Here is a 19,293-nt window from a genome sequence, read left to right on the forward strand (position 1 = left end):
AAATTATACATAGCTGAACAAAATATTGAGGTCTTTCTATTAAAGTCTTGGCAACTGATTTGTCAACAAAATCATAATATTCATTTTATTTACTTTTCCAGTTTTGGATGATTTTTTTTTTATTAAAAAATGCTTTCAACATAAACAAACATCATACATAGTGTTTGTCATGAAACATTTTATTATACTTTCAACTTATTCTGTATATATTTTAAAAACTTCTTAAACACACATTACATTTGACATTTGACAATTATTCTGGTTTCCTTCCTTAAAATCTTACTTTTGTCCTCAAAGTACTAGTTTCCTTTAAAGAAATAATGTCAATTTTCTTATACCATCAAGTTTGAGAGTTATATTCTTATAGAAGATGTTGCTCCAGCAATAGCAGCAATATTAAAATTTACCGGTATATATTAAAAAAAACTTATTTTAACCCAAACTCATCTATTTCCATCACTTTTAAATTAAATTGGTAGACTTTTAGTTTTCAAAATATGATGAAATTCAGGACACAATTATATTACGTACATTGTATATATACACATACACGACGCGTTGTTTTTTTCGGTTGAAACTCATTATTCAACGTACTTCGTGCTACTTGATAAAAAAAAAACGGGTAACTATTTTTTTGACTTGTCGTTCATATTCATGATATAACAATTGTCATTTTATTTCCCATTCGTTCGTGCACAGCCCCCATCTTAATTACCCTCAAGTATATACATTTTGACCAAATATAGAAAATAAGTTGCAGAAAACTGAACCTGTAAATGTAAAGAAATTGGGCTCAAAATGTATAAATCAAACAGACAAAAAAAATAAAAATAAAAAAGACGCCTGGTGACAACGAACTCGCTAATGTACTTAAAAAAATATTGCTGTCATGCCGGGGCCATTTACAGCTGCATGACTGTGCTGTATGAATTTTACTCACGATTGCAGACCTCACGTATTAGCTATCATCTTTGCCATTTTGGCTTTGGTGGAAATGCAATCATACCACGATGTTGATATCTAAAACCTTGATAAGAATAATTGTGTAGAACATTTTAAGAGACATAATGCTTATATCTTGTTTATGCTACCCATCACTTGGATAAAAATTTAATCCTAGCAGAACAGTCAAAAACGACAAGTCTATTGCATTTAAGAATTAAACCAAAAGTAAATTCGAGGTATAAATCAACAAGCCAACAACCCAACATGAACAAAAACACAGAAGACATCTAGATGGACGACATCTTTAACAATAGACCGGTGTCTAAACAATCCGCCAATTCAAGATTTAAATTGTTCCTAAGCATTTGAATAAATTGAACAATGACGGTCAGGATCCACTCAATGTTTCAAAAACTAAAATGCATCAAGTTATAAAAGTAACATAAAACAACCAAGGCCGAGGTTTTGACTGGGGACAGTCAAGTAAATATATGATGTGTTTTTAGATCTCAATCTCCTTTTCGTAAAATTTGCCATTTCCTTTACAGTTTTAAAACATTTTTAAGTGTACATGTTCCCAGTGATAGACAACATTTTTCCAATTCGATGTATATTTCTGTATCTAGTGACATACAAAATTAGTTTTGTAATGTTATTTTTGCAACAGACAAGAACAGATTTGTATGCCGGAATTACTATATTTGGACATATCGTATCATATTAGCAAATTGTAACGGTATAATCTTAATTAAGCAATTATAGTACAAAAGTTGTTAGGGCGAAATGTTCTTTACCTGATATTTGCAAAGTTACAGAAAACAAATCCAGTAATAGAAAAAAAACAATAACCTGAGGCATTTTATCCACGTTTAAAGATAAAACGAGGAATGTCAATGTATACTGCAGTGCCAAAGAAGTACTTTGATAAAATGTATTTCCGTGTGACGATCAGAACAACACACAAAATTCTAATGAATATATCTATATATAAAATAGTCTATTTTTTTTTTACTTTTCAAAACTTACTGAACTTTAGATTTTTTTTTTACTTTCTTATCAATTATCTATAAGTCTAAATAACTGATTTTAATTAGGATGAATAAATACCGTTATCAACCATTATATCTAAAATACAAATGACTGCACCTACAGGTAACATCAATCTGGTTCTGACATTACTATACAACACATTACAGGTAAATCGAGAATTACTACATGGTTAAATTGTACAATAGCTACTTTAACCGAATGTTTTATTGAAAAATGTTTTATTGTTAAATCGTAAAAAAGTACATGTAGCAATAATATGATACTTTGAATGAATGAAGAAAATGTATATAAAGAAATCTCTTCTCTTTGTTGGTTTTTAATTGTAATAAAATATATGACAGTTATAACAAGTGTATGAGCAATAGTCTCTCGAAAATATAATATAATTGAACCTTTTGAGTGCTTTAGTTTTCTGGCAACAATTCAATATAAAAAACTGTATATTCTAATTGTTTAATCTTCTTCACTCAGGGGGGAAGGGAGGTGTGTTGACCATGTCAATCATTCTGCCGTTGGCCCCTCTTTCATTCCGAAATCTAACAGTTTAATGGAATTTTTCCCGTTTGTACCAAATACTGTTCTTCACATTATAAATAGTTTACAGCAAATGCTTGTAATCTCTTTTGATATTATCGACCACAGTGTGTCAGGCATTGCCACAACATTGAAGTGGTAGATGTCGTACTTTGTATTTTAAAAATCTTCTTCTCGCAAACAGTAGGAACAATTTTAACCACAATTGTATTAAATTATGCTTAGAGTATCAATTAAAAAGTTTGTGTCTCGCTTTTTTTTTGCAATTTTGCCTTTGTTTGCTGTTGTTGTTTCTTCCTACAATCAACATGGCCGACATACTAAACATGAAATATAGGGAAAATATGAAAGTCATCGTCACATTTCTTAAACAAACCCTTATAAAGAAGATCTGGTTGTGGCAAACAAGAGGAAAAATTCAAGATTTATCTACCATATGGTACAATCAAAAATACCATACGACTCCTTACAGGCGTTACAACTTTTGCCCAAAGAAGATAACAATTTTACGGCAAACTTAGAAATTTTCGCCCATTTTTTAGAACTTTTTAACATGTTTAACAAAATCAAAATCTGTTTACAGCAAAAAGATCAGTAATATAGGATCTACAAATAAGTTTTAGTTAATAAAATAAATTGAGATCGTTAATTCATGCCTTATAGTTGTACGTAAATTAAATGTGTTATTCTATAAATTGAAACATGTCCAAAATTACTGAGACTTTTGGTTTACGTAATATTTTTACTACCCCAATTTGAGGCGCATTAGTTATATTGACATAGTTAAAGCAAAGTTGAACAGCAAGATAAGTCAATATTTGTTTAAACCTTAGATTAGATAGGTTCGTGCTAATTCAAGCCTTGTCAGAAAGAACATACTATAACATAGTACATATTTAAAACAAATAGTTCTATAATTTAGGATGGGCATACATGTATAACTCCCGCAAGCTATCACTTGATTGGTTCGATCAAGATGGGTTGAATTTACTGGGCATATAGCAAAATTTAAAAAAAAATGTCAATGTCCTCGCATTTTCAAATGTGTGAAAACAAGAACAACCTAATATAGCCCAGATAGCTCTGTAAATGAAAAGGTTATTTTCAAGAAGGATTTGAATAAATGTCAAAAGCGTATTATCTTTACGATAACATTTACTAAATTCCTGTCTTGTATCTTGCAAGCCAAAATTATCCAAAAAGTGTCGAAAGCAGCAGAAAAAAACTAATAATCTTAAGAATAACAACATGGTATAAAATTGAAAGACAAACATATAAAATTAAATTATCAAATTATATCAGATTGAGGTATCATACACATCTTCTGTTAACTGTCCACTAAAATGATCATATTCATCTTCTTGGTCATCATGATTTCTTTTATGGGTCGTTGAATCGTAAACATCATCAACGGTATGACTATAAATATTATCATCAGCTTCTTTGTGACGATTACTTTCAGCAAAATCATAGGTTCCTTCTTCAGACGAACAATACACGTCATTATATTCAGTTTTCATGTGATGTTTCTCGTCGCTGAAACATGTAGGCTTAGCAAGCTTATAAAACTCAGAACCTTCAAAGATTGTTCCTTGATGCTCAATAACGATATTGGATTTTGTCGAGCCTGTCTGGTGTATTGGCCGTTTCATAAAGCTCGTCTCATTGGTCTGATTGGCAAAATCATTTTCATCGTGATGTGATGAGGGGTTATAACTAGTTACATCACATTGATAGTCTCTATATTTAGAAACAGTTGTTCCTATTTTATTTATTACAGAGTTAGTTTTGGCAATATTTGAATATTCACAATCGGAATCGATAATATCATCCCTAAACTCTGTGTTGTCATAGATGTTATTATAATTGTTGATTTGTGTCGTAGTGAGTGCACTATTTAGATTATTGGTGTCAGCAGTAACACTTGGGAAAGATGCAACTTGATTACCAGCAGAATTATTCGTGTTGTATCCGTTTTTCGGATTTTCATTAGTTTTTCTGCACGAACCTCGCCTGCAATTAGAATGAGACATCAGTAATGTACATTGTATCAAACAGATTATTTGTAGGTTGACATGTGTTATCCAGTTTTTCTTCTTCCACTATCATGTTAATTTTTGTTTTGAAAAAAAAAAAACTAATATACTTCAGTCTTTTGTTTTGAGTGTTAAAGAAAACTTTGGCGTATTGTTTTGTTTTGTTTTGTTTCTTTCTCAAAATATACATGCGTGCATTAAACACAAAGATTTAAAGGGAGTATTGATTGCATGTATTTTTTAATTTAAATAATTCGGCATGAACGTGTCTAGTAACGAATTCAAAACAGAAAGTTATAGATATACATATATTTTAAAATGTTATTCTCTTATTATCAAACATAATAGAACATGGTATAAATTACACATGCATATAGCACATCTTAACATTAGATCATATTGACAAGATGTAATGTAACGGAAATGTACGTTTCAGAACAATATATAATTAAAATGAAGAAGCTCGGTTATATATTTGAAAAAAAAAAAATCTTTGCATTTAAAGTTAGAGGATTTGCGATCACATCCCACAAGATGAGACCCCCGCCATTTTCAAGGTCCCCAAATAATTCTAAATAAAAAAATATGATTTGCCAAATAGCGTTTTATATGGTAAAAATTGTTTTAAAGTTTCAATACATTGTAAAAAGGTAATAGAAGGAGTCGCGGATACAAAACGGGTATTCCAAATAAACCAATGACAAATTACGCGGTTTGGTACATTTGAGAGGGGACACTAAAATTGAGTTTGATAAAGATTCCAAATAAGAGGTTCCAGATAGCATTACATCATTAAGGCTGTGCGAAAGTTTCGATATATTGTTATATGGGCCTAAGGAGGAGTGTCGGATCCATAGTTCTCCATAATAATATAATGGCAAATTGAATGCTTTGCAATTGTAAATAAAAAAAACTAATTCAAATCAAAGAACATAAGTGGAGGTGCACAGTGGCAATAAATTTTTTAGATCGTGAGAAATGTTGATAAAAACATGTTTTATAATGACATACATGACGAATTACATGTCACTCACAAGTAAATGACATAAATAATCGTTTAAATAAAGAAATGAAATAGGAGGAGCAAACGATTTTCATGTGAGTAAGATTATGTGAAAGTTACACAAATGTATGTCACGCAGTTCAGGAGCAGATGCGGATACAAACGTGGACAGAAGGACGAACGAACAGACAGACGGATAAACTCTCTAATCACTATATACCGTTTGCCTTTCAAAACAGAATTTGTATAACGAATAATACATTACCTTCTGACGAGATAAAGGATTAAAACAACAACACACACTAACAACAAGAAAGCGACTACCATACCAACCACTAAACCTGTAAAAGATTTACATTTTTCATATAAAGTTATCGATGTGACTTCCGGTATACTAATAACTTCTGAACATTAAGTTTTCTTCTTTTTTTTATATTTATCAAACATAAGTTACTTTTTTGTTCGTTTAAAACGTTAATAACGAATTCAGCTGCTAAGGAAGCCAGAACGATGTAAACATTTCAATTGATATTTTTTTCTACATAATGCTATCACTTTTTTTGCATTACCAGGTTTAGTCTTTAGTTTCACTGATTTCTTAATCATGCTATGAAACTAATAAACGTAAAAAAACACTAAAAAAAGTAATCATGATTTTTAAAAAATCACATCCTACAACAGTTTTCAAATAGCTGAATGCAGTAAAAACCCCTAATCATGATTAATTGATTTCCCTTTTGTTGGATCAATTAGAAATATATTTTGTAAACAGTGCTGAAAAAACTCAAGTGAAAAATTGTGACTTCCTCGTTACATACAGTAGACTAATGCAGTGTGCCTTAAAACGTTGCAATACTAATATATGTATACAAACTATAAATACTAAAATTACACGAATTACGGGCTTACCCACTTTATAGACTTACCTTTGTCAATACTCTTCTGTCCATCGTCTGATAAGATATTTGGTACATGTACTCTCTCTGGAACCATTGATATCAAAAAAGATGTGCAATTTACAAAAATATTTTTTTGTTGAACTAATGATACATAAATATACAACCTAATATTTTCGAACTTTTACTTTTTCATTCAGTGGAAATGAGTAAAATCCTCTGTACTTATATGTAGGAAGTAGTTGACGATTTTTTACAATAGACAAAGAGGTTTCTGGATCTACATTACACCAGATTGCAGGGGTTTTATGATGGCTGCAAATTTAACTGAAATCTTATCATATCATTAGGTTTTAAACAATTAGGTCAGGTGCGACGATGTATAAGGGCTGTAGACAAATTAGCGTATGCAGGTTAAATTACAGTAATATAGGTATCGTTTAATACAGATTAAAAAATTTCTTAGTTTTAGAGTGATAAATATCGCTAGATCTGACAACTAATTGTTTAAAAAACTTTAAATAATGTTCAAAATAATAAGAATTTTCTACTCCAGGAATAGATTACCTTAAATGTATTTGGCAAAATCTTTCAGAATTGTTGGCCCTTAAGGTGGTACCCAACACTTTTACTAAAATAGATTTAGCTCGTTTAATTTTCTTTTACTAATAGTATGTAATTAAAACATTCAGCTGATGTTTTAAAGAGTTACCTCCCTTGCGTGTTTTGTACCCCTTAATGCCTCAACGTTTTACATTATTTGGCCGATACAATTGTTTTATTCGAGCGTCACTGATGAGTCATTTGTAGATGAAACGTACGTCTGGCGTACACCTTTATAAATCCTTGTAACTTTGATGAGTTATTTTGCTTTACGTTCGATGGCAATTACAGTGTATTTCATGTCTATTCAGGACGACGTTTGTTAATGACACTAACGAATAATTAGTTAAGCTGAGGCAATATCTCCTATAATGTTTGTCAGCGTTTGACGTCATGTTTATTCTCCTATTTTAATGTTTAGCTCCGGTAAAACCTAATTCGGTAGGTTATATTCGGGGAAAATAGGACGGAATTACAGCAATTGAAACTTATGTGTCGTAATCTGTGAAACATATATATCATAACAGTCAGGGGCAGCCGTAAAATTATCGAAGGGATGATTTCAACTTCACTTCTTGACCTCTTGCTTTAATAGCTTCCTGTTCCTGTTAAATAGTATGTTTAAAAAAATATGCCGTTTGTATCTACATTTAAACATAAAAAGACGTTGATACATATCAGAATTAAAACTGAATGGGTTTATGAATACACATGCTACATCAATCTTTAAAGACTCAAATGTTGCAAAACACCTGTCCTACCTCCATAATAAGTATGTTGTTCTCCCCGCAGATAAAGCCCCAAACACATCGTTTTTGCGTGTAAATCATATTGTGAACTACTTGATAAATGAGTAAGATACTCTCAATTCACTTGAAAACTCAACATATACCCCAACGACACCTACTAAAGATCCTGGATAATCATAGGTCTGTTAGATGTTACTTTGAAATTTCAACCAAAGAAGAAGAACTGGATCTTCCTTCACTGTATTGGATACGTAAATTACACAAGTGTCCTTACAAACAACATCATATTGCTGAATCTACCAAGTGCTCCAAGAAACCGCTTTCTTAATTATTAACATTCATTTGATCAGCAATCAAAGCCAGGGTTCAAAGTTATTGTGAAACTACCTATTCTAGAGGCGGCGTGATGTTGATACAAGCAAATTCCTATGATCGTTTAGAGTAGATACGATCTAAGACTTTAAACTTTTGATAGTGTTAACACATTCGACTTTTCTACACCTAACAGAAGTATTCCACATTCCAAATTACTTGAAAAATTAAAAGAGTTGGTCCCTCCTCTTTTCAGAAAAGAGAATGGCAAACTTAGATACAATTTCTTAGGGAGAGGCAAATCGTACTTCGTGAAACATCACTCTGATTGAAACGAAAATTTCTTTAAAACTGACAATATCAAGATGCTTGATTTCTTGATTGACAACTTGTTTACATTTGGAGGACATTTTTTTCAACAAACAATCGGCATTACCACGGGAACCAACTGTGCACCTGTTCTTGTCGACTTGCTCCTTTTGGTAGTTTTTTGCCTCTCTTTTGTGATTTAAAAGAAAATAAGAACTTCCAGTTTGCCTTAACGATTTACCTTTCGATCAACACATCAAACGAATGGAAAACAATTGTCATATTCCAGTCATTTAATGATTTTTTTACCACACAAAGTTATTGTTCTTTCTCTTTCTGTTAACCTCTTTAAATAGTATCATCAAAATCAAAGATACATAATATTTATGTAAAACATTACCTTCACATTTATACTCAATCAGAAGACTGTTTGATTGAAAACATCTTGGGTCTTTTTGTATTTCTTCAGACAGATTAAATGTGCAAATGTCTGAATTGTTCATATCGTTACATAGTGTTCTGCTTGAGGCTTGAACGTCTTGGTATACTGTTGAACAGTTTGCCAACCTTCGATCGAAATCAAACCTTGTGTTGTTAAGCTGTAGGTAATACTTTGAACACCCAGACAGTGATATAGATTCGTCAATTTTACGACATGACTCTGTATAGTCCATCACACCTACAAAAGACACAACCTTTCAATTATTATGTTTACCTTACAACTAAAATATTAATGATAATAATGATATTAATAAAATTGAGCAAATGCCAAATAAATCAAAATGTCATAAAAAAATTAACAGTCAATTTAATATTAATATTTATGTTGTTTATATTGTATTATAGTAACTATACAATCGGTAGTATGTTGTCTGGATAACCCATGGTTCATTTTTTTTCACAGTGTTACTAAACATCATGAAGGAATTCCAAAATAATCCCATTAGAAAATCATTGATTCGTGTTTTCCACAATTATGTTAGTAGCCGTCTTTGAAAAAGAGGCTTGCAATAGGTTATACTTTGGAAATGCAGCTGTTTCTTTTGGGGATATAATTAGTATTGATAGCTATTTTGTTTTGTTTTCCTACTGGTTCCCAGATATGACCTCCATTTTTCATATTTTAGAGACACATCTTTGGAATTCTACCAGTATAAATATAATTGGATAGCGGTCAAATTGAATTCTCATGAATATTCAAAGTAAAGGGAGGGATAGAACAGAATTTTAGGTTGAAGCTAAACTCTTAGAAATTTGAGGCATATACATGTTGAAATATGATACAAAGCCTTTTGTTCTGAACTGTGCAAAAAGTAGTAACGCATGTGAATATTCCATTCCAAGTTATAATTATTGAAAAAACCTCATAGTGAAAGTGCTATGGGAAATTGCATTGTCTATATATATACAAAAGTGCAACCAACAGACACATAAAGAATGTTGTGGAGTTAAACATGTGTGTGGCCGCTCAATCATCCCTTAGCTGGGGAAGTGATGTAACAACAAAAGATAAGATCATGTCGAAATGACAAAATGATATAGATTGGTACAAGCAACAAAAAAAAAAAAAAAAAAAAAAATCAAACAAAGTACTCTTCTAAGAGTATTCGTAGTCACTGACAGCTTATTCAAGGATAAATACAACAAATAAATATATTATGTTCTCCCAGACCATGCATACTGGATTTAAATGTTAATTATCTTCAAATTTATAGATTCAGAATTGCTTCTGGTCTTGTATTTTCTGTTTGGTATTTTCATTTGTTGAACCACGTTATTGTTTGAAAACATCCCACATACAAAATACCCATTTGCAATTTACAGTATGATAGAAGGTACTTTTTGGAATGAGTTTCTTACCAGGGTCTCTGATTACAAATCTTTGAATCATTATTAACATTCACTGCATTTAAGCCTTTTTTATTTACTTTATATATCCTAGATGCTTATGTCATTTATCATAACATATAATTTAAAACAGAACACGAAATCATAAGGTGACAATCAAAATATCATGTCAGTAAACAACAGAAAACACCACGGAAAAATAGAGGAGGAAGATACCAAAGGAATTTCCAAATACATTGGTCCAGGGCAAACTGACCACGCCATGGCAAAAAAGACGACAAAAACAACAGTATACAAAACAAAACGTAGGCAGCTAATGACTGAGCAACACAAACCCTTCCGATACAGGAGGACAACAAAGGAACTCCGGAAGGGTAATCATATCCTTCTTCACATGGGAAACCCGTCGTGTTGCTCACATAAGTAAAAACTCGGTGATGATTCTAATTCGGTTATGTCATGGTTGCAACATTTGGAACATATCAGTCGTCATTTATGAAACAATTTTTCCATAACGGTCAACCAACTCGTAATGTCGTCCGTTAAATTTTTGAAAGTATGATTTGAACTTCAACAACTGGAACCCTTGGTTTAATACCATTCCCAAAGCATCCAAATAAGTGATTGAACATCACACGAATGTCGTCGAAACATTTGACTGGGTTCTGGTGATATGAAGATTATCAACTCATAACCAATTAATGGGACCAAGACGTATAACATTCCGATGATATGATGCTCTCGTGGATGTTATCAGGGAAAACAATGACCGGATTGTGACTCAGACAAATGAAATGTATCCGTAGTAATATACATAGATATTTTATAACGATCAATAAGATCAAGAGGGCACCCACAAATAGAAAAACTGCTTAAAACTGTTATATTTATATTATCCAGTATCGAATTATTATCGTAAAATGTAAATGAAGGACAGTCTAAACACTAACCAATTGTTATCATTTTGTTTTTAGAAATAAATAAATTGATTTCGGTTACGTGAAAGAAAAATGTAACAACTTGTGTAAAACTTAACATATTTTGTCGGATAAACGAAGCTAGAAACAACATTTTATTAAACATTGCTTAAGCAATCGTCTAAATATATTTTATAGCTTCTTCAATACTTAACTTTTAAAAAATGCCATTCAATTGCCTATTTTGGCCGTAAAGAGGACTCTTACGGATCATATGAGATCACCTCCGGTTGGTTGTTGGGTTCATGTTGCTCATTTTAAAGTTTTCTATGTGGTGTTTTGTTCGTATTTTCTTCTTCTTTTAAAAGACGTCTATAAAATGTCTTATTGTACGATAAACCAGTTTACCCATGGGTCTTGTGGCCATGATTTGAATATTTTAAACGTTATCGTTCTTAGGGTACGCCCATGCCAAAGAGACTAGGATGGTATATTAAACATTGTGTTAAAAAAAAGCGCAATGACTATAACAGTTTTTCAATTTGTTGCGTCCGAGGCGCGTCATTGGATTTAACACTACTGAATATTTTGTTTACTGAAGAATCTATTGGTTTAAACAGCACGTGAAAATCTAAACAATAAATTATAAGATTATGTTCAGTTTTTCATGCAATATTTGAACTACTCTACAGCGATAAATTCAGCATTTCAGTACTGTTCAGAAAATTCGTGGGCAGTCAATGTAGATCTGTTCGATTCATCTTCAGACTGTTCATTTCGTGTTATTTACTTAAACAAAACACATACATAATTGTCTATAAAACCAACTGAACAGTACTGAATTTAAATCAAGAAAATATCTGAAATATAACCGAAATTCTCAACAAGACTTGTCCTGTATAAGTTCAGGCTTTTACAGATGGTATTGAGATATTGAGATCAAAATGGTCAATTGAGAATAGAATACAATTACAAGGTGTATCTTCAAATCACCAACATAGACCTGAAAAGAATAACCAAAACCATCAGAGGTCAACTTTTCCTGAGGGATTTAGAATCTTTAACGGAACATCTATAAATGTATGTTTAGAATTACATCCTGTCAGTATCATAGTATTGGCTACTGCGCTGGTGATACCTTCGAGGACTGACAGTTCAAAAGTAGTGGTATCGACCTTGTAATTAAAAAAGTTTGAATAATATAGGAAAACCAATTTACCTATTTTCATGCTAATTAATATCGAAAGAAATATCGATGCTTTTGCTGACAAAGATTGTTGACATATTCAAATACAGAGTGTAAATATATATACATTTTGTCGTCGAAAAGCTCCCTTACTTACCTGAACATGTATGTTGCAGTAAGAAAATATCGTCCAAAGCAATGTCACTCGTATGAAAGTTTCCACGAACACCTTCAAATATAATCCTGTACGGTTCTGAATTAGAAATGTCTAAATTGACGAACTTCCATAAGTTTCTTTGGTTCCCTGATTGTGACCAATGCCTTTTAGTAATGATTTCCGATTCTGTGTAAACATTTAACGTCCCCATACCAACTCCATACATATGGTACCAGAAAGTAAAACATACACCATCAACGGAGTTAATAGTATTACTGGTTAAATTCGATTTTACACCTTTTGGTATATCTTTACCCTCAAGGTATATATAATGTCCTTCATCTTTTGGTTTCAAAAAGAAAGACAAAGAAAAAAATATTCGAGTTATTTCACGAACAATATTTGTACATCAATCTTGTTTAAGTTTAAACAACTAATCATTGCTAATTACACATTGCAGAAACATCACGTTTAGGTTCTCTATCGCAATGCGATGGGCTGGAAAGAGAAATACTAGGCGTCCGTTCTTCTGTCTGCTTGTATTCCCCTGTGTCCGGGCGTGCATCTATCCGTCCAGTGGTTCGTGTTTTGATGCATCTGGTCATGTAAACGCCCACACGGGTACACAGTTTTGTGCCGAACATCTGTTTTTGAAGAAATTATGCTACTTGGAAATGTAAATTCTACACGTTCTATAGAAAACTGCAGTGTAAGCACTCTGAAGCCTAATTTTTTTTCATCCCAATTTTTACGGTGATGTTGGTTATAGAGTACGTAAATTGAAATACGACGCACATTTTAGAATTGTATTTGGTTCCCCCAGGTTGTGTGTTACCTGCATTTGTTTTTTTAAAGGATTTATGAAATCTGCACATCGGAAAACTACTGTTGTCTTTTTTTAAATGCTTCACATGTTGTCATGTCGCGGTCTTCTAAAGCTTTCTATACGATATGGATTTTGCTTATTGTTGAAAGCCGTGCTATGACCTATAGTTGGTCAGTTGGTCATGTTTTTCTTGGAAACATTACTCGTATCAAAATTGTATTGCAACGTGAATACGTTTTAAGTATTCTTAAAGCTACATTTCTTTTTGGATTTTCATAACATTATTACAAAGGTTGTATATCAGTTAGTTCTTGGACTGGGTTGTTATTCAGCGTCAATAAATTTTGTTACATGAGTTATGTCTCTTTGATATGAACCGTATATGATATAATGTATTTTTTAATCTTGCACCTACATTGCTTGTAGGATATGTATGGAAGAATGAACCATAAACCATATATTGGATCTATTGCTCTTAGACAGATAAAATGTGTGCACCAACGTTAAACAGGGGCATTGAAACGCTGTGTTTTATCCGTTTTATGTGCTATTGTTGGTTTCTACATTGTGTTTCCTTACTGATATTAATTTGTGAAATCAAAGATATGTGATAATGTGTGCATTTGCATACTTTCTACGAATAATTCATGATTTACAGTGTCAAATAAGATCAAACGTGGTAGTAAAATGATTGATCATTCAATAACAGTTTCAGTTAAAAAAAAAATATTGGAGTTTGTATGCATTTGTTGTTTGGATGAAGAAATTTATGGAGCTGCCATATGAGAACCCAACAATTCAAAAGGTATTGTCAAAAGCATGTTCAAGATTCGGTCAATTCAAATTAAGAAATGAGTTCACTGCTCAATTTGCGAGCAGCGTTTCACTCTAAGCAGATTTCATCCTTCATATGACAAATATTTTCTTCCTGAAATATTTATTTGTTTATTCATTTAAAATTTACAACAAAGAACAACATCAACAAATGTATCAGTAAGACTATCCCCGTACTTCACTTTAAATTGAAATTTTTAGATATTTTACTTGTTACCGCTCGACAGTGTAAGGGTAAATTGAAAAAAAAAGAAACGAGATTCTGTACAACATACCATATCAACCACCAACTCCGAATCAAAAATATACCCAAACAACAACCGAAATCACGTGGTCATGATAGCACGACTATCTTCAGTTTGCCAATTTAATTTGGGATATGTTTTATGCGTCAATTTCAGTACTGTTTGGAAACTTAATTTGCAGACAATCGATAGTCTTGCAGCCTACAAAAGTGTTACGTAGCTATCATTTACTGTGCTAAATTTTCTACAAAAGTTACTGAACAGCAACAGCTGTTTTTGGACTATGGTCAATCTTTTTTACTGTGGTAAAGGATACGTATCAGGTATTAGGTAAAACTATTATGTATTATATAGCATAATCAAAACATTTAATAAACATCTTACTGGATCCACTTGTATGATCAACATCCGGTCCAGACCAAGAAGTAGGAGTTTTGCCGGACAAAATTGTCCAGGTATATGCAGCTTTCGGTTCAGATTTCCATTCGCAAGAATCATCTTCAAAATTGCAATCAACTCTGGAAGCTAAACCACATACACAAACCACATATGTAAAAATATAGACTTTAATGGCATGTGCAATAGTATATAAATGTTTATTGATAATATATCTTTGATATAGTTTTTGCATTTACTACAAGATTGTCATCTAAAATAGATGAAAGGGTTCATCAAAGTGTGATTGAAATCATTACTTAATGCGCCAACAACTTACTTACAAGAATACAAGAAACTTTTTTTGCAGTATGTAAGCTACCATGAGGAAAAAATCAGGTATTTACACCCAATTTACAATAACCTTGACAAATCTCACTACTAGCCTTGTTTGTAGTCTGCTCGACTGTCTTCTCTACTACTTGATTGTCTATTATTGTCCTTTGTATCCCAATGAATTCCTTAGAAATGTATTTAGTAACGCTTCGAATACCAGATAATTAGTTGGCTTGGCCATATAAACTCGTCAATGAGTTGAGAAGTCATTGTTATGTTATAAATAGCCTCTGACTAAATTTTTTTTTATTTTATCTAACCGGTTGGGGCATAGTAGTATTCACCTTATGTCAGATTTATAAATAAGCAATCATATGAAGTTCCTTTTCCCTATTATACTTTCAATAGATCTCTGTACCATCACCCTCCCCCTAAAAAAATTACATTTCACAAAAGAATCACATGTACAAATTTAACTGAATTGATTATAAGGATATGTATAATATACTAAGTACAGCAAGTCTTTTTACAAATAACCACATCCACAATATATAGAAATAGACTTCGACGCTGTAACTTGTTCTAGGCCGTCACATATAGCCATCTCAGTCAATTCACGTGCGTAATTCATATGACTATGCAAATAGTCTCATTACTTTAAAAATACTTCACATGTATTCAAGTCTGTGTGATATAGAGATTGATATGATAAATCTTTATGACGGTGTCCCAAAATAAGTAAAAGGGTATTTTCGGCGAATCTACTGTGGTGAAAGCCACAATTGTTCATGACAACAGTGACCCCGGGACGTAAGCAATATTTTCCAAATCAATCTAATTCATGTAAGCATTAGAAAAAAGTCAACGAGATGAAATTTATTTGAAGGTCCACCTAAAATATTGAAATATTTAATTCCAAATGGCCCATGAAGGAGGTTTTCCGTGTGGGTGGCATTGGAAGCATATTTTTGTACCTATATAGCCTTTTCCCCAACTGTTGAATGTCCGTAAAGTCTATTTCTAGATGAAAACTCCATATCGATGAAAAGAATTTGTTAGTCCATTATGGATGTCTGTATACTAGTATCTTTATGCCAAGGTCATATATAAAATAATGTGAAATTAGCATATATAGTTTATTATCTACCCGTACACATCCGTCATTCGTCATTGTCGTCTTTTTTTACATAGTGCATTTGTCCTTTCGATTATGGTATACTTATTTATTTCAATTTGTTGCATTGTTTCTTTGAAAGACACATATAAAATAAGGAGAAGTGGTATGATTGCCAATGAGAAAACTAAGGGGACAACCAGTTGCTATTTTTAGGGGAAGGTAGATTTTTTTCTGAGGGAAATTAATGTTCAACTTTTTACGGTTTTGACGTGCACACATTACTCTTTACTTTTGTTCACCTTTATTTACTGCATTGTGTTAGGTAAAATATACTTTTTCATTCTGTTTGGTCAAGGTTATTTATTTTTAAGTCCTAACCAGGCCAGACTATTAATTTTCACAATTCTGCACCCCCTCCTCGGAATATTAAGTGGTCGTCCTTTAAAATACAGAGTAAAAATAAAGGTGATTACAGCAACTATAGGTAATCATACGGCCTACAACATTATTAGCAAACCCGATACCCTGTAGTCAGTTATAAAAGGCCCCGACATGACAAAATGTGAAACAATCCAAACGAAAAAATCAACGCGAAACAAACATGCCTTCAGAGTAACATGTGATCCATTAGCAAACAAGATTAGGCAACAAAGAGTAATCAAGTAATTGATGAGCTTTATACACCAAACAAACTAATTATCTGGTATTCGAAGCGTTACTAAATAGTTTTCTAAAAAATTCATTGGGATACAAAGGACAATAATAGACAATCAAGTAGTAGAGAAGACAGTCGAGCAGACTACAAACAAGGCTAGTAGTGAGATTTGTCAAAGTTATTGTAAATTTGGTGTAACATTAATCAGGTTGGGAACAAACCCTCTACATGGTGTTTTAACCTGTATAGAGTGGTTATCCTTCTATAGAGGGATAAAATTATTTTTGTTTATACTGGATTTAAAGTAAAATATAAAAATATATTGGCTATAATCTATAGCATTGTATGCATCAATTGATGTACTTAATTTACTGCTAAACTGACTGAAGATACAATCTATTGTTCATCATAATTGAAAGCTGTGCTGATCAGGTAAATTCTACTCAATTATGCCTCACTGAACAGAATTTCTATTGTTAGATTTAACATAAAATTTAAAGGTCAACTGTCCCTTTTGTTGTAGATCAGGTGTTCAGATAGCTATCCAATAGATTTCAAGTTCTGTCACTTTAGCAAAAAACTGGGCATCCCAATTTTTAATAAAGTGCATATCCCTCTATACAGGTAAAAACACCATGTAGAGGGTTTGTTCCCAACCTGTTAATCTTATAATGATAGGTTTTTTTCACGGAGTGTACTTATGATTGTTAAAATTATACAAGAATGTTTATATTATAACGTACTCGTTTTTTTTCTGTTATTTTATGATTACATTCTAATAATACAACGGTAAATCTTCGAGTTAAATCATGCTTTTCTTTGTTTCTGTGTGTGTTGTTTTAACATTGTTACGAAGAGCACGTGCTGTTGTCATATATGTTGCATTTTATATGGACTTAGAATACAGCTTTTGGAATGCCTTGGTCAATCAAAATAACATAATCGTATGAAAATTCACTTCTGGTTGAGGTTTCTCCCCGAGAATATCACCAGCACAGTAGTCAGCACTTCTGTTGACATGAATTATCATATATGATTCATGATATTGTTATAAGTATAAATTAACTGTTTGTAAAACTTATAGTTTTTCTAAATACTAAAGATTTTCTATCCCAGGAAGAGATTACCTTAGCTGTATTTGAATCATTTTGAGTTTTGGGTCCTCAATCCTCTTGAACTTTGTCCTTTTTTGGGGGCTTTTTAAAAAAAAATTTGAGCGTCACTGATGAGTCTTTTGTAGACGAAACGCGCATCTAGCGTACAAAATTTTAAACCTGGTATCTATGATGAGTTTATATTCAATGTAATGTAATTAGTTTGTTTCAATACTTGATATCGATTTTTCATATTACATATCTAAAAAAAATTACACTTGACAAATGCGCAACATTTCTGTTTATGAGGTTGATAGAAACTTATTTGAATGTAACCAAATACTAGGTATCATCTTTATATTACATTGTAGCATAATTCTTACGTTTAAGCATGCTTACACCGACTACATGTATTTTGTGTTGCCTGGTGATTTAGTCTTCTTTACGTGTTCTAGTACATGCTCTTTTGGTTTCGGTTTGTTTAAATTTTTATTGCTTAATAAGATATTGTTATAAGAGGTTTTATTTAGTATTTGTGATGTGCAAAACATGTCAGATAGTTATTTCCACAATGACATTGATGACAGGCACAGACAATAGTTCCTTACAAACACTTAATAGACAAAACACAGTTGGTTAATATCTGTTACTTCCAGAACTGAGAAAAAATAATACGGAAAATGAATCATTTACATGTAACCATTAAAATTAAATCAAGGTTACGTAAAATCGAACAGCAATGCCTAAAACAATATATATATTTGTTAATTTGCCTAACCTTACATGATTGTAACTAAAACATAGGAACCTGAACCGCTTTTCGGGTAAAACCATTGTTACTGAGCCTAATTCTTTAATTGCACAACTGAACCAACCTCCCGTAGACTTTTCCCTTAATATTACCAAGCAATGATGTTATTCGTTTTCTCAGTTTGCCAATACTTTTACAGATTTTTCTCGATCCATTATTGTTTTGAAGATAATATCATAAAACGGTTAAAATATCGTGAAAATTATCATTCAGGGAAAATAAACCTAACATGTCCAATAAGGAATCAAAACGTTTACGATAGAACTGTCGGAGCATTTATGACAGTATACGATTGGTGCTTCCTGCCAAAGATTTCAAGATACGTATAATAACCCCAATATTATATTTCAAGTCGTTGTAACCATGTTGGTTTATAGACCGGAAAATAAATCTAAAACTAAGATTTTTATTATCCAAGAATCATTGATTTAAACGCAAATAGTGGTTAATGTCTT

The 19,293-nt window shown here is 32.0% G+C and overlaps 1 protein-coding gene across 1 annotated transcript; it reads right to left on the reverse strand.

Annotated features, from left to right (window-relative positions):
• Positions 1-2,052: 2,052 nt before the first annotated feature.
• LOC127708463 (uncharacterized) lies at positions 2,053-16,592 on the reverse strand. Its single transcript, XM_052213332.1, has 7 exons — positions 16,588-16,592; positions 14,835-14,968; positions 12,546-12,887; positions 8,838-9,116; positions 6,495-6,551; positions 5,834-5,909; positions 2,053-4,542 (listed from the first exon to the last, which is right to left on the reverse strand). Exons 1-7 carry the CDS (start codon positions 16,590-16,592, stop codon positions 3,828-3,830), a joined length of 1,608 nt encoding a protein of 535 aa, XP_052069292.1. The 3' UTR covers positions 2,053-3,827.
• Positions 16,593-19,293: the final 2,701 nt, after the last annotated feature.

Source organism: Mytilus californianus, unplaced genomic scaffold (assembly GCF_021869535.1).
Source record: "Mytilus californianus isolate M0D057914Y unplaced genomic scaffold, xbMytCali1.0.p SCAF_7, whole genome shotgun sequence".
NCBI lineage: Eukaryota > Metazoa > Mollusca > Bivalvia > Mytilida > Mytilidae > Mytilus > Mytilus californianus.